At 34.8% G+C, this 16480-nt stretch overlaps 1 protein-coding gene across 3 annotated transcripts in view; it reads left to right on the top strand.

The window, feature by feature from the left end:
- Nucleotides 1-16480, top strand: part of LOC105154647 (uncharacterized) — a 577042-nt gene that overhangs the window by 411964 nt on the left and 148598 nt on the right. For all 3 annotated transcript variants that reach the window (XM_087408173.1, XM_087408174.1, XM_087408172.1), the window contains exon 10: nucleotides 1579-1665. In XM_087408173.1, the coding sequence (XP_087264299.1) occupies nucleotides 1579-1665 (87 nt within the window). The remainder of the gene's footprint in view (nucleotides 1-1578; nucleotides 1666-16480) is intronic.

Genomic DNA, 16480 nt, shown 5'->3' with positions numbered 1-16480 from the left:
ATGTTAAAAATATTTTACTGCTAAAAAAATTCTAATGTTTACCAGTTTGTTATATACATTATTATATTTATATTAAAATATTATTTTTATTATTACAAGTATTGTAAATAATAGAAAAAGTATGATTATATATTATTCCGCGTATTCCGCTTCCGTTTATTTCGCTCCATGGAATATAAAAGATTTAAGAATAGCGTAAGAAAGAAAACGGAATAGCTGTAATTCGTCGTGTTGAGTTCCGTTCCATTGTCAATTTCTGCTCCTTGGAACGCTGGCCTTACGCTTGTGGCAACGAGCAGTCTATATCAAAGCATATTATATCAAAGCAAAGCGCTCCAAAAAGTATCAAGTCTGTAACGAATGTAATGTTATCAAGCTGATGCGCAGTAGAGTTCTATCGCAAATTCGTCCACGGGATGAGAAACCCTTGTATTAGGTGTTGGAATTAATTCGTAGCGTTTTTAATGAAAGAATGTTATTTATTTCACATGAGCATTAAAAAATACATTAATGAAAGTACTTCCCATCACTTGTAAAACGCTACGAATTAATTCCAACACCTAATAATATGTATATTCCATTATATTCATGAATTTATAATTACTATGTTATATCGAGATTTAGAGCAGCGTCCCAAGTGTTTTTACATACAAAATTTTTCTATTTAAATTAAACATTTTCATTTTATACTATTATTACTTCTTTAATTTTTTGTGATAGCACTTAAATTGAGAAAGGTAATGCAATTTTATGATATAATGTTTTGGAACAAAATTAAATAATTAACTATTAATTTGGTTGGAAGAGAAAATGTGTTTGAATGAATTATGATATATAACTTTTTTAAGAACAATTAAAAGATCGGAAGATCCTTCGATAGAAATTTAATAATACTTGTATACATTTAGGTTTCATTGTATAAAAATTAAAGCGATAATATCACTTTGATTATATTCTACATTTAATTTGATATGAGATTTAACTTGGCATCAGTTATTGATATCAAATCTTTTATAGGAATGCTGTATAAAATTTTGTGGAATTTAATTTGCCAGTTGCTGACATCAAATCTTTTGTACAAGTGATACATATCATTGGAATTAAGTAAATGAAGAAGATAGTACCACTTTTAGTTTTTGATTTGATAAAACTTCACTTGATTGATAAAGACAGTAGCACACACATTTGAATTTGAATTTTTTAATTTTAATTTATTAAAATAATAGGTATAATAGTTTCTTCAAGGGGTAATAATTTTTGACAGAGAATTAAAGCTGCTGTTACTGAGTTAAAATAGAAAGACATTCGATGAGAATATTTTTGTAAAAAAATTTTGAAGCAAAAATACTATTACTTGAGTTGAAATAGTAAAAAGATACGTAACATGTGTATCATTTAAGTTCTATTAGAGAAGCATGTATTAATTTGCGCACCAATTACCATGATAGTTTTAGAAGATATTTTATCTTCTATTTGATTTATCTCAAAATCTAATTTATAAATTCTTACTTTATATCTTTGCTATATATTTGTAAATTATTTATTCAGCCAATATATAATATAACATTTGTTGTGCAGGAACTTTTACTACTACATCAACTACTACAACGAAGTTACACCGTAAAATGGAAATCCAGACCTTAGGCAAGACAAAAACTAATGATGGTAAGATTCAGTTTATTTCTAGATGATCAATTTATCACTACACAATAAAAAATTTGGTGTTATTTTAATACATTTTACATGTCCCAAACGATCAACCTCAAATCTTTATGTTAATTTAACGTAAGATAGTAGTAAAGACCGATTCTAACCCACTATGGCTTAGTGCGTATACGTACAGGGTGGGCCATCTATTGGTACGTTTTTGAATTTCGTCGTATGGCAACACCGAACGAGCTACAGACCCGAAATTTTGACAGTTTATTAGTCATACCGTCCGCGGCACGAAACAACATGTTTTCTCTTGAAGAGCGTTTTGGAATTTTAAAAACTTATTTTCAAAGTCAGTGCTGTGTCGCCGAAACTGTACGAATTTTGAAAAGAAATATGGGTCGTGATAGAGCACCCACCGAAGGAGCTATACGCAAATTGGTGAGGAAAGTTCGTGAGAAAGGGATGTTAGTGGATGACATTATATTACGACTGTTTTGAGTGAAATTGGCGCCGAGGTAGTCCAAAATGTCATTAATAATTGGGGTGACCGAATGGCATACTGTAAGGCCAGTAGAGGGAGCCACATGAACGAAATCGTTTTTCATTCTTGACGCGGATACTTTTAGCTTCACAACAAAAAAAAAATTAATAAAAAATATCAATGTATGCTCATTTGATCGCATTTTTAAAAACGTACCAATAGATGGCCCACCCTGTATATGCGGTATGTATGTGACGAGTCAGAGAGGGAGAAGTGTATATAGACGTTGGGGAAAGGAAGCGCGTCACAGGGATCCGTGTTAGAGGAAAGGGGATTCGTTCTTTTTCTCTCTCTCACCCGTTGCGTTCTCTCTTTAACCTGTCCTCTCTCTTCCACCCATTGTAGGGTGCAGTTCTCTCTCTCTCCAACTCATTGCGGTCCTATACTCATTATTCACGCTCTCTCTTCCTCCCGTTGCGCTCTCTCCCACGTTGTCTTTTCATTTTACGCAATTTAATTAAAAAGATATGGTATTTACGATTTTTTAATGATACGACTTAGTAACTAATTATGATAATATTTCTATAAATTTTAAATAATATAAATCAACTACTCTCCTACACTCGAGAGTGAGATTTTATATCGATTAGAAAACTTAATAACACTAATTATGATAATATAAATACAAGGAGCATACAGCCACAACGCTAGATGTTTTAAACGAAAATCATATATTTAAATTATCATATATTGGAATAACGTAGATATTTCGGTCAAAATTTGATCATCATCAATACATAGAAATATCAAGATGTCAAAAAAAAGAAATACATAGAATTAAAACAAAGATTATTAGTGAAAAAAGATAGAGTAAAACAGTTTTCCAATCGCATATGGTACGAATTAACAGAGTAAATTGAGGTCCGAGAAAATGAAATTAAACAATATTTACTCGCTTATGAACTTTTCTGTTACGTCTAGGATTCCTTATTACAAGCGAACCCTTCACATGAAATAGCATGTTCTTCGACATAACGTGAGGCATTCTCCATTATATTTTGAATAATTCAAGCGTCGATTCAGTCGCTGGATCTCCCACAATGAAATTGTTGTTGTTGCGCGATCGTATCAAAATTAATTCGTGACTAGCGTTAATTATCACACGTTTGTAATTCTAACAAAACCTCAACAACATACTGAGCGGCACGCAAAAGTTAAAGTGTCCGTCAGGTGTTATTAAACATTTCGCATTATACTCGGACGGAATAAGAATTTTGTCAAACATGATCGCCATGTAAATACTTCCAATTGTTAACTGTTTTTGTTAATCTTTTTTCTTTGACGTCAATCTAACTTCGATGTAGAGAATACTTTCAAACGGTAACGTATATAAATCCTGCTGTTATATGGGTACTTTATCTCTAATGTTGCTATGTCCAAATGTGATGTTGACGGATTGTACGTGTGAAACTTGATAATCGTCAAAAATCGGCTTACCTCCAATATTTAAGATATCAACCATCTCAAATATTTCGTACAACAAAGCCCAATAATTGTAAAAATTTAACATTTGACACAGTAAGCTTCCTTCTACTGAACGATCGAATATTTTTAATCATTGTCCCTCTAGCAAAAATTATGTTTCTAGTCTGTTTCGCCTGCTCATTCAAAACAAGCATCTCACGTTATCATTGTCGCATAACTTTATCGCTGTCACCTCCGTACATGCAATCAAACAGTGATTTCTTCTCCATAAAAATTTTCCACGATAATTGTGTGTCTTGATTCATAACGAACCGTCAGATCTGTAACGCTCCGCATGATGATAGGAAGATAAATGATCTGTGTCTTTCCGATATCTTATATTCTGATGATATATTCGGCGAAAATTCATGCATCGTGTGCACGGACTTATCGTTGCTATATGCGCCCATGGACACGTTGCATTCAATACAAATGATATTTACGTTGATGATATTTACGTCTGATTCGACGAGCCATTGTGATGGTTCCAGCACGCGATTCGATGAAAATCCCAACAGCGATCGAATATTGTGAGTTTGAAATATACTCGATAAGCGCATTTGATCTTACTCTTCATTGTATTGTTATTGGCATGAATAGTCAATGGGTACTATTCATCCTGTTTGCGAAGCGTTTTCTCTTTCGCAACATCATTAGGATAAAATTGTAGAATTGCACGTCTTAAATACTTGTTTATGTTATGTATTTCGTACGATCCTTCGGGAATGACAATTTCCTTGTCATCTTCATCAAAGTAACTTAGTATTCGATAAATTTATATTAGATATCGTTTGGTAGATTTCAAAGTCCGTTAGACCGAACTCGTAATCGCCATCGCTCAAATCTATGGCCGGAAAGTAGCAGACTGTGAAGACGCTACTCTTACTAGTGAGCGTAAATGTCATATTTGAATGAATACTGAGTTGAAAGAATGCAATGTCAATTCTTAAATTGATCATCAACCGTGTAAAAACTATAGACGCAGTTGTCTACAGTTATTTTGATCGTAACATTAATAAAGTATTTATACTCGACGATTATACTCGATTTGCGTTACGTCTAAATTCTTCGATGATCGAAGATTGCCGAAACTATCAAAGTAAACAACACGATCTCCCCGCTTCGCGTACGCCACCTAATGAGTAGCTAGTCCATCAGCATTATCAAAATTTACGATACCGCTCTCATTTCGATACACTCTCACTGTAGGGACTCTCCTTGGTAGGGTAGTATGCATAAAAATATTTTTGAAATATAGTATATGCATACGTTTTGCCAGTTGTTGCAGTTGTACGTTGGTAGGTACATCCTTCACCATTTTTGGCAACTGTTTTTTTTAATCTTTTTTATTTTTTCCGTTGTGACTCCTCGTCCACACTTGTACGGAGCGAGGTAAATGACCTCCATGACTCCATGACCTTCCATGACGTGGTTATGACGTTTCAGTTCTTCCAACTGATGTTGCGCGACTTTATTATCGTTTATAGCTTTTGCGATTCCTATCGCGCTGCTGATCAACGAACCGAAGAATCCCAACAGTGGTAGAATAGATAAGATACCATCATTTTGTCACCGGTAATATTTGTTTTTTCATCGGCATTTTCTTCTTTTTCATTTTCAAGCTCATACCAATTTTCGTTTTGGCTTTCATAATCACCCAAACAGCTGTGGCAGCAGCTCTTTCTCCAAGAATTTATTGCGATAATCCGTTTCCGCGCCTCCTCAGCGAGTATTTTATCAGCTACGTGTCGTTTCGTTAGATCTTTGCTGTGCGAATAAGTTATGTCGTGTTCGCGACACGCCGCGTCTAATAATGCCTCGATTGCATCTAGCCAATCGCTTTTCTAAATGCGTACCAGGACCACAAAATTGTTATCCAGAGATATCCCATTGGAGCAACTCCATCGGAAGTGCGTTTATCGCATGATTTAAAAAACCGCAGCTTTTTATTGTTGTTGACATTTGCTACAATTTCTTATAAACGGCATTGGATCATCAATATGCGATTGATGACAGGGCAAATTATAATGTTTAAGCACCAACGATGTTGCTGAACCTCTGAATCAGCCTTTATATGCTCGGGTTATTTGTTCCACAATTAATCTATGTAATTCTTAAACTCTCATAGCAAAATAATTTTCGATACATATTCCAACTCTTAGATGGTTAAACTATATACATCAATTGTCCGACACGATAAGAAACATTTTGAATACTGAACGATTTAGCTTTGAGCATTACTATAAATACATTCGCTCTCGATATCGTTTTTTTTCAATTTGTATGAATGTTATAAAGGAAGAAGATATAAAGTTCATGCGACAATTGCAGACGATCAAAGTGACTAATATCGACAATAAAGTACAGACTGAAAAAGAAATACGCAAGCATGGAAACATGCTGTTGATTTCTGTATGCGGAATCGTAACAAACGTGTTGGAAAGTCCACATGGCCTATGTTTTGAGAACGTATACTCAAAGTCGTTGCAACAGCCAAAATACTGATTTGGAGAATTTATTAGCACCAATTGAAGAAATTGATTATTTCACATTCTCCAATAATAACGGTGTAATATCACCGAACAAAGCGTTTTCAAATTCATTTTTGTTTTCAATAACGTGGCATGCGATAAGCAAGACGCGATCAGAGAGTACTTTGCGCTGGGCCAACACGCGGACGTTGACTGCTTCTATCTATGTCAGACGCAAAGATACCGAAGCATCTTATACGCGATAATGCAAATCTGTTGATCCTGTTCAAACAGAACGATATCAATCTGAAACATGTATATGTATAATGATCATGTAAACACCGACATGTCTTACGAGAATTTCTGCAAACTGTGTTGCTGTTGACAACAAAAGTATGGATTCATAGTGATAGATAAAGACAGTGCGCTTACGATATAGAAAAGAATTTAATGAGTATGCAATACCTTAGCGTGATTAATCGTCAATACGTCAACTATATAACATTTCCTTTCAAGTGCATGAATAACAGCAAAACGCTCTAGAATGGCGAGAAGATAGCGAAACAAATTATGAAAACGAGTGACTTGATTCGTAAAAAGTATCGCGCTTTAAAAATTGGCAAAATAGAGGAAAATATTGCATTGAAGCTACACTTAAGCCTATCGTCTAAAACAAATTATCGAGTACCCGCTAATGATGAATCTCAACTAATTAAGAAAGAAGTCAACGTTGTAAAGGATAAAAATATTAAGAAAAGAAAACCTGAAAATAATGAAGATGTTCATGAAGATGGTAATGATGGTGTTGGCTTCCGGATGGATAATTCATAGCTTCAATTAATATCGTCATCTAAAAAGCAACGTACAAAAGATTCAAACGTTCGGATTCCAATTATGCGTCACCTGAACTATGCGAATTATCGTACAAACATTTGCACATTCTCTCGAAGACATTTATGAAACGCCCAATGAACTGCTTGAAACGTTAGTTAAACAATCTTTGCAAACGCGGCAAGTTCGTGAGGAGTTATATAATCAATTAGAAGCACTTCGACAAAAAACATGCTTCTCGATGGTGACAGAAAAAACGATCGATCACGTTTATGGTGTATACATCAGCGAGAACGGCACGATGCTCGGTGCAAATATTTCGATGTAGACACGAATGACTTTGTGATTGTAGATGGAGTAAAGGAATACTTGATTTGTACGAATTAATTTTCAAAAGAATCCCACTTTTTACACAAAGGATAATAAACTAGCGTATAAAAGTGACGCAGCCATAATTCGAATAATGCAATATTAAATAACAAAGGATACAAATATAATAGCACCCTTGGTATCAAGTAAGTTGGAATGGGTATACCGCGCGCCAAGAATCTAAACAACACGTTAGGTAAAAGAGTCGAAAAAGGTGTAATATCACGCACTATGATCCTAAATAAAATCGACTATATTTATTGTTGTGACGATTCTAACGAGCTAGTGGATCGTCTCCGATTGCTTGATGCCTCGCGTCAGGCATGTTACAACGCCAACGATAACGAAATATTGTCTATTATCGAGGAGTTTCGTGAAGGCTTAATTATAAATTGAAACGGGATACACAGTCATTTTAGTTGACATCGAAATGCCGATGAACAACATTTCCTTAAAAATTTTGTCATATTTTACGTATTATATAGCAATAATCATAACATAACATAACATGTCTGAAAAGAAAAGCCTCGAAAAGTGGCGACTGGTGGAAGAACTGCATGCTCCAGCGAGGAAAAATTTTCGCAGACGTGTCATAGTTTACGCATACGATGACCTGTGGCAGGCTGATGTGGTCGAGATGCGCTATTACATATGATTCAACTAAGGTTACCACTACATTCTCACCGTTATTAATGTGTTGAGTAAGCATGCATGGATCTTACGGCTCAAAACCAAGAGTGGAAATGAGATGGCTACAGCGATAGCAAAAATAATTCGAGACGATTGCAGATGTCCGAAAAATTTGCAAACTGATATGAGAAAAGAATTTTACAATTCGGATGTACAGAAACTTTTGAAGAAGCACAATATCAATCATTATTCTACATATTTCGTAATGAAGGCCTTGATCGTCGAACGGTTCAATCGCACGTCGAAAAACGATATGTGGAAACAATTTACACACGATGGAAATTACAAATAGATCGACTTGCTACCGCGTCTAGTGTCGTAATACAACGTGCGAAAGCATCGAACTACCGGTATACGGCTCATCGATGTGACACCCACGATCGCCGATAAACTCTTAATCATGTGTACAGTAGCATAAATGCCGTCGTACTCCCGCGATTCAAAGTGGCGTAGCAAATTCAAGACAATCTTTGAGAAAGACGCCAAATTGGACCAAAAAATTGGAAGTGTTTAGAATCGTCAAAGTACAGAAAACTAATCCCGTGACGCATCTTCTGGAAGATTATTGCAGAAAATCTATTACTGGAAGATTCTACGAGTATGAGTTGTATCGCTAATCCTCATGTATATCTTGTTAAAAAGGTGTTGCGTAAAAAAGGAGACAAGGTTTACGTGAAATGGGATTTGATAATTCACACAATCATCTTGGATATACAAGGATAATGTGTTATAATAAAATTAACAATAAAATTTAACAATAAAATTTATTACAAATTTTTTACAAACTATATAATTTTTTTTTCTTATGTAAATATTAAATATGAACGTATTATACATGTTATACATATTATACACATTACATATATTATATATACATACGTACACGCATATATACATACGTACATACATACATACGTACATACAGGCATACATATGTACATACGTATATGTTAGAGGCTCTCATATACGTTAAAGCAATGCTCGCAAAGATTTGCACATTTCGGACCGATTCCAGTGCATTACCACCACTCGAGGCTCGGCGGCCGACTCGTCGGACGCTCAAGTAACGCTCTGGCTCAGAAGCGTCTCTGTAGCTTAAACGTGCGTATCTTATGTTATTAAAGAATATTTTTCTTGCAAAATAATTTTTATTTTCTTAAAAAAATAAAATACTACATTTTCTATAACATTTTGTTATAATAATTCTTGCCTATCAGAAACTATACAATAATTATTACAAATTTACATAAAGAAGTTTCTACAACAGACTTGCGAAGATTGAAGTCAGGAAATACGTGAATCTGGAAATTCCGTGTTTTCCATACGAAGTCTTACAAAATCTCAAGTAACAAGGATTCTATATCGTAATAACTATTTTCTTCTATAAGCGAATATAATTTTATCATTTTAAATTCTTGACTAACGATTAATTGTTAACATTCTCTTTAACGTATGTAACACCGTCTTTATGTAATTGTTTAAAAAAGAATGTTAAACAATTACATAAAGACGATATAGAAACTTCTCGATGTAAATTTATAACGATTATTGAAGAATAGTTTTCTGGTAAATAAGAATTATTCTAACTAAATGTTTTAGAAAATTTAGTATTTGATTTTTTTAAGAAAATAAAAATTATTTTGCAAAATATTTTTTAATAACATAAGGAACGACTTCCGCATTTCCACGTTTAAGCTACAGAGACATTCCTGAGCCAGAGTGTCACGTGAGCGTCCGGCGGCCTTGAGCGGTAGTGGGAATCGCTCGCCGAAATCGGCCCGAAATATGCAAATCTTTGCGAGCATTGCGTTAAAAGATGTGAAAAACGCGAATGGTTGGCTGATATACTCAATAACTGAACCATTGGAACTTTGGATGCTGATTACGAAGATATAGATTCTTTACATAATCTGGATGTTACTAAACTACACGATGTGTAAAACATGTTAAGAATTGTGCGTTACAAAATGTATTTAAAATATACAACTCGCAACGCCAAAAAAATGTATCAAGTTTATAAAATAAAGTATAAACTTTCTTTGAAACATGTTTTGATTTTTTCCCCTTTCTCCGTAATTAAGAATTAGTTAATAATAATATAATATTGTATAATTGTTCAGCAATAGTAGTAATACGATTCAGTATTAAATTTGTCGATAAGAAAGCACGCTTGACCATTTGTATTACGTTGGTAAAAAAAAATTATCATAATTAGTGTTAGTAAGTTATATTATTAAAAATGTATAGAAATATTATAATTAATTACTAAGTCGTATCATTAAAAAATACCCTATCTATTTAATTAAATCGTGTGCAAAAAGAAAAGACAACGTGAGAGAGAGCGCAACGGGAGGAAGAGAGAACGTGAATAATGAGTATAGAACTGCAATGGGTTGGAGAGAAAGAGAATTGCATTCTACAATGGGTAGAAGAGAGAGGACAATAAGTTAAAGAAAGAATGCAAGAGAAAGAAATCCCCTTCCCCTCTAACACGGACTTCTGTGACGTGCTTTCCCTCCCCAACGTCTATGTCTACACTTCCTCCTCCCTGACCCCTCATATACATACATACCGCATATATGTATACGCACTAACACATAGTTGGTTAGAATCGGCCTATCTTTACTGCTTAAGATAAATATGTTTAAAAAAAACACAAATATTATGTAAAAAATTACACTTGAAGCGTAATACTTTGAGACAATTTAAAAACAAATTTTATGTAAATTGACACATTAATAATCTTAAATCTAATTGAAATTAGATGCTATTTTAATTTAGACGATGCCTCTGTGATATTTAACATATGTAATATACAGATTTAATCGATATACTGTTACAAAGAAAAAATAACACAAAATATCTGTACTTTTTTACATATAAAATATGTAACTAACTGTACAGAACATTTCTTCAGTAAAATTAACATTTATAATACATTAACATACACGTTTTGTTCATGTTTTATTTTTAGATTTTATAATTAACTTTAAAACTATATTGTTTTTATGTTATTTATTTACTTACCAATAAATTAACTTTAAAATTACATTATTTTTATGTTATTTGTTTACTTACTTATAAATTGTGTTATTTTAACACTGAGAAATGATAAATTTTAATTTAACACAAAATATTCAAATTACACAATCACATTATGTTAAATTAATACTCGAATATGTTAAAGATTCACAAATGTTGTAACAAGGATTTGTTTAAGCACAAAATGTTTTTTACTGTTCATACATACGGTTTCCGGTAATGATCGAATCATCTTTCATAGAACAAATTAAATTGAAAGAATTGTCCTGCATCATTTTGCAATTTTTGCAATAGTTAACAAAAAAGTAATTCCTTCGAATCTACCTAATCTAATTGCTTGCAATTTGTTACTTTTTTATTAACTATTGTGACAAATGCAAGCTCGCGACGAAATACGACTGTCCAGCCTCATAGGTAGCTAGGGGCACGGGGAATTGTTTACTACAACCGGAAATGTCGGCAATGATAACACACGAACAGAGAAAAAAAATAACTTTCCGCGTTGAACGATCATATCTTGTCAAGCTTGCATTTGACCGAGCAAATACGCGTTCATTCTGCGCGCTTGAATAATTAATTTCTTATTACTATTGAATATTGCAAAATAGTACAGGATTTTTCAATTCAATTTAACCTGTTGTATGTGCTCACAAGAAGTAATCCGGTCATTACCAAATATTCTATATGTGCATGAGCGTACGCACGCGTGCTTATGTGTGTAAAATGTGATGTACAGTGAGATTTAGAACAATCGTTTGTTCTTGAAACATTGTATTATTAACTTAAGGAATTTTCTAAGATGATTTTTTTTCTTTACGAAATGTTATTTGATGGTTAGCATTTAAATTATAATGCAAGATATTAAACGAATTACGGGTCGCGTATAAAAGAGAAGAACGTGCATTAGCGCGTTTCACCGCGGGTGATTACACGAAACGCTCTTCTTTCTTCTTTTTCTTCTTCTTTTTATTCTAGATCTCTTATTTGGATTTCTGACTCAGTAAAAAGGGATACTGTACTACGTGAAAAAATAAATCCAAGGATCTTGTGAACCTTCTCGGGAAGCAAAGATTTCACATAAAGTAACTTTCTTTAAATTCCAATTTCATATCCCAGAAGTCGTGTCAAAGCTTCGCCTCACGAAGTATGTGTTAGGATGAATTGAGCAGTAAAGTAGACGCGCAACATTCGATCGAACGTTTATTTATATTTTTAAACAAAACGTTATAATATCGCTCATATACAAAAAAAAGAATCGCGTGAAGCACAAGTCGTCATTATATAAGAGCAGAAGAAGAACAGTAAGTGTAACATAAAGATTATGTTGGGAGCACTGCCTCCCTAGTGTCCACCGTGTCCGGTTTTAGAAGACGGAGGTCAAGACATTCTTTCCAACATGCGAGTGCAACATGCGATTTTTATATTTTAATGATTGAACATTTTGCGTTGTTACCGGTAACATTTTAAAATTTATTCTTTAACATTGAAATTTGACTTATAGAGGTCAAAACGTATGTACAAATTTAGATTGTTTATAATAATATTGTTACTCGCACATTATTCTGATGGGTTCTTAGCCCAATATTATATCAAAATGTATGTACGAATTTAGATTGTTTATAATAATATTGTTACTCGCACATTATCTTGATAGGCTCTTAGGCCAATATCATATTGTTTTAATTTATTTAATTATTAGAACCGATATTATTTATTTCAAAATTTATTATTGTTACGTTCAGACTCCACAGTTCTTTTCTTCGATTAGAATTTTTGTCATCATCATAAAAGTTATTAAGTAAAAAAAGTAACGATAGATCATCTGTTTCTATCATAGGGAGTTACAATAGTAACGAGCTGAATAACATTCGCCTTTTTAAGACTAATAATCCACTCGGGACGAAGTTGTTGGATCAAAAATTTGAACCAAGTGCCGAATAGATGAACTTTATCCCGAAGAACAGAAAAAATAAATAGATTAAGAATTACAAACTGAAACAGCAGTTATCGGTAATAAATGACACATGTTGTTCTAAACTATTGAACATCCGGCATAGTTGTGGATAACAAAAGTTGTCTTAGACACATATCTCAGTATCCCATTTCACAACCGATAGCCTTAATTCTAATCCTAGATTAGTCCAGTAACATATGCGAGGCCTGCATTCGGCACCACTAACTCGCGAATATAAAAAGAAGGCCCTTCACGAACAGAGAGACAGTCAAGCTCCATCTCCAGCTTGAAATTCTGCCGGTTCGCAACTATACAAGTCATTCAGCAAGCCGACACTCTACCGATTCGCAATTATATCACTTCATCGATCTTAATGGTGAGCCGCGATCAGTTCGATCGAGCGATCTTACTCGTTTACTACATGACTCAAATAACTCAAGTGACTCAAGTAATCGAAGTCTCCAAACCGCTGGGTCAGCCTTGCCGTTGAACAATCACAGAAATCGGACCTTTGACAGTTCTCCTCAAAGCCTAATCTTGCAGAGCAGCAGTAAGTCCCATCTCGACATATATATATATATATATATATATATATGTGTGTGTCGTATCAAAAACACCTTGAGAGTTCTCGATCGGAGTCGCCCAGCTGAGGACACATTGTCTCCACAACCTTCGCTACCACCGACTTCGCCGGCTCTACTTGCTTACCTAAACGCGTTAGAGATAACGCGTTACTTCCTCCTTCTCCTTTATCTGCCCGTCGAATTCCTTCACCTCTTCCTCGATCTCCGTCATCCGCGTTTTCGGACGCTCTAACGGAACGAATTTTCCCTGACATCCCTCCTGTAACACTTGATTCATCCGTCATCTCCATCTCATTTTTCTCCAGAAAAACTCCGTCTTCGACGAACTCCACGGACAGCGTGAATTCCTAGAAGAAATTCTTTCACCACCACCGAGATCCTACTTCCGCATTCAAGAGAGTGAATCATTTGAGTCACTCGTCAGACAATTCCCGCGGATTACCACACTTGTTTCCGAGAGGACCTTTACGGTCGAGCTTCATTATTTCGAGCCAAACGAAATCCGGCATGGAATTACCGGCCAACCTCCCTGTTCCTATATTTCGGTATTTATTCCGGATTCCACCAACGCTTATTTAGTCCCGGTGGAATTCTTTCTCAATCTTTTTCCTCCTTTCTCCGTTACTATCCATGACTGAGCAAAACCTGTGTACTCTGTTTGCCCTGAATTCTCATTCTCTGGTGATTTAATCCAACTAACGTGCATAAAATTTAAATATTAGATGTATAACTTTGCTTCTGCCATTTTCCTATAGATGGCTTTAGCGGTAAGTGGTGGTCGAAATAAATAGATCATAGATGTCATACAATAAACTTGGACATCTGTCAACATAACTCCATAGAAACATTAGTCGATTTGTGTCTGCATCATAAAGTTATTCTCGATTGAAAATGTCAGTTTACGAGCCAAATTCTCGTCATTTGCGGGAGGTTTTAATTTTCTACTTCAATATGAAGAAATCTGCGGCTGATCGTATGCTCTCAAATATTTATGGTGAGGCGCTATTAGTGAAAGAACGTGTCGTAAGTGGTTTTGTTTCAAGAACGGTGATTTTGACGTCGAAGACCGGCATAGCAGTGGAAGAGAGAAGATTTTCGTAGATGCAGAATTGGAGGCATTACTTGATCAAGATTTGTGTCAAAATCAAGAAGAATTGGCACGATCATTGGGAGTGACTCAATCGGCCATTTCAAAACGCCTCAAAGCCATGGGAATGATTCAGAAGCAAGGAAATTGGGTGCCGTACGAGTTGAAGCCGAGAGATGTTGAACGGCATTTGTTTGCTTGTGAACAGCTGCTTGAAAGGCAAAGACGGAAGGGATTTCTGCATCGCATTGTGACTGGGGATGAAAAATGAGTTCATTACGATAACCCCAAGCGCAGAAAATCATAGCGAGTTGCCGGCCATGCTTCCACGTCGACGGCCAAATCGAATATTCACGGCTCCAAGATCATGCTCTGTATTTAGTGGGACCAGCTCAGCGTAGTGTATTTTGAGCTGTTAAAACCGACTGAAACAATCACAGGCGATCAATATTGAACGCAATTGATGCATTTGAGCCGAGCATTGAAAGACAAATTGCCGCAATACAACGAGAGACAAGAGATAAAGTGATTTTGCAGCATGACAATGCTCGATCCCATGTTGCGAAAGTGATCAAGACATACTTGGAAACGTTGAAATGGGAAGTCCTATCCCACCCGCCGTATTCTCCAGATGTTGCTCCCTCTGACTATCACTTATTTCGATCAATGGCACACGGCCTGGCTAACCAGAACTTCCGGTCTTATGAAGAAGTAAAAAATTGGATCGATTCGTAGATCGCCTCAAAAGATCAGTTTTTTCGACGCGGGATTCGTACGCTGCCTGAAAGATAGGAGAAAGTAGTGGCCAGCGATGGATACTTTGAATCATAAATGTATAACCAGTTTTTTACAATAAAGTCTCGAATTTCGGAAAAAAAACAGCGGAAGCAAAGTTGTACACCTAATAATTGTTAAATAGTCGTCAAATGTTAATTAGTTAATAAAGATTATCGCGTTGATCTGTAATATGTAAATTAGTTTATATAATAATAAATAAACTTATTAAGGCATAATCTTGTTCTTTATCTTCGATTGATAACGGTCAAGAACAATAAACATTACTAACAATTTTATGTCTTTCTCTCGTTCTTTAATTTTAAAACCCTAAAAACCTCGTAGTCGTTTAACCTTACCCTTTTCAGAAATCGCACATGATCCATTCCCGAGTTAAAGAGATTAGATTTCTTGACTCTAAATTCGGATCGACGATCGCATCGCTCGTAGGAAACAGGTGTCAAATACAGGAAACAGGTAGCATCTTTTCAGGACATTGAGTCATATTCCGAGGCGAGCACAGAAAAAGTGCGTCCGACTCGCGGTACTCGCCTCTGTGCGGATACCTGCGAGACAAGAGTCTGACCGCGTTCTACCAGATACTCTCACCATTCCCGCTCTTCTTCTCTCCAGTAGGATCATAAATTTAAAATTTCCACAAGTTTGAACGTAACATTATTATTAATATATAAAATTAAACGATTAATTGGTTTTACATTCGTCTTTGCTATTATATACACTGAAAGGAAAAATTGTCTGAATATGCACACAGAGAAAAGATTAGCCAAGGCAGATAAAATATAACTGTGGCAGCTAAAATGTTTCCTTATAATAAGAACAATTAAAGTCGTTGCTAAAGTTCAGTTTATTATCTGGTAAAATATAGGCACTGCAGCAAAAAATATTCTGCTAAAATAAAATGATATTCAGTTAAAAATATTAATTAAGTTATTAATTTAATTTCATATTTGAAACAGAAACTAATAATATTTGCAGCAAGATTAAGAATGTTAGCAC

Source organism: Acromyrmex echinatior, chromosome 7 (genome assembly GCF_024713525.1).
Source record: "Acromyrmex echinatior isolate Ae372 chromosome 7, ASM2471352v2, whole genome shotgun sequence".
Lineage (NCBI taxonomy): Eukaryota > Metazoa > Arthropoda > Insecta > Hymenoptera > Formicidae > Acromyrmex > Acromyrmex echinatior.
This window is presented reverse-complemented; position numbering and strand designations above follow the sequence as displayed.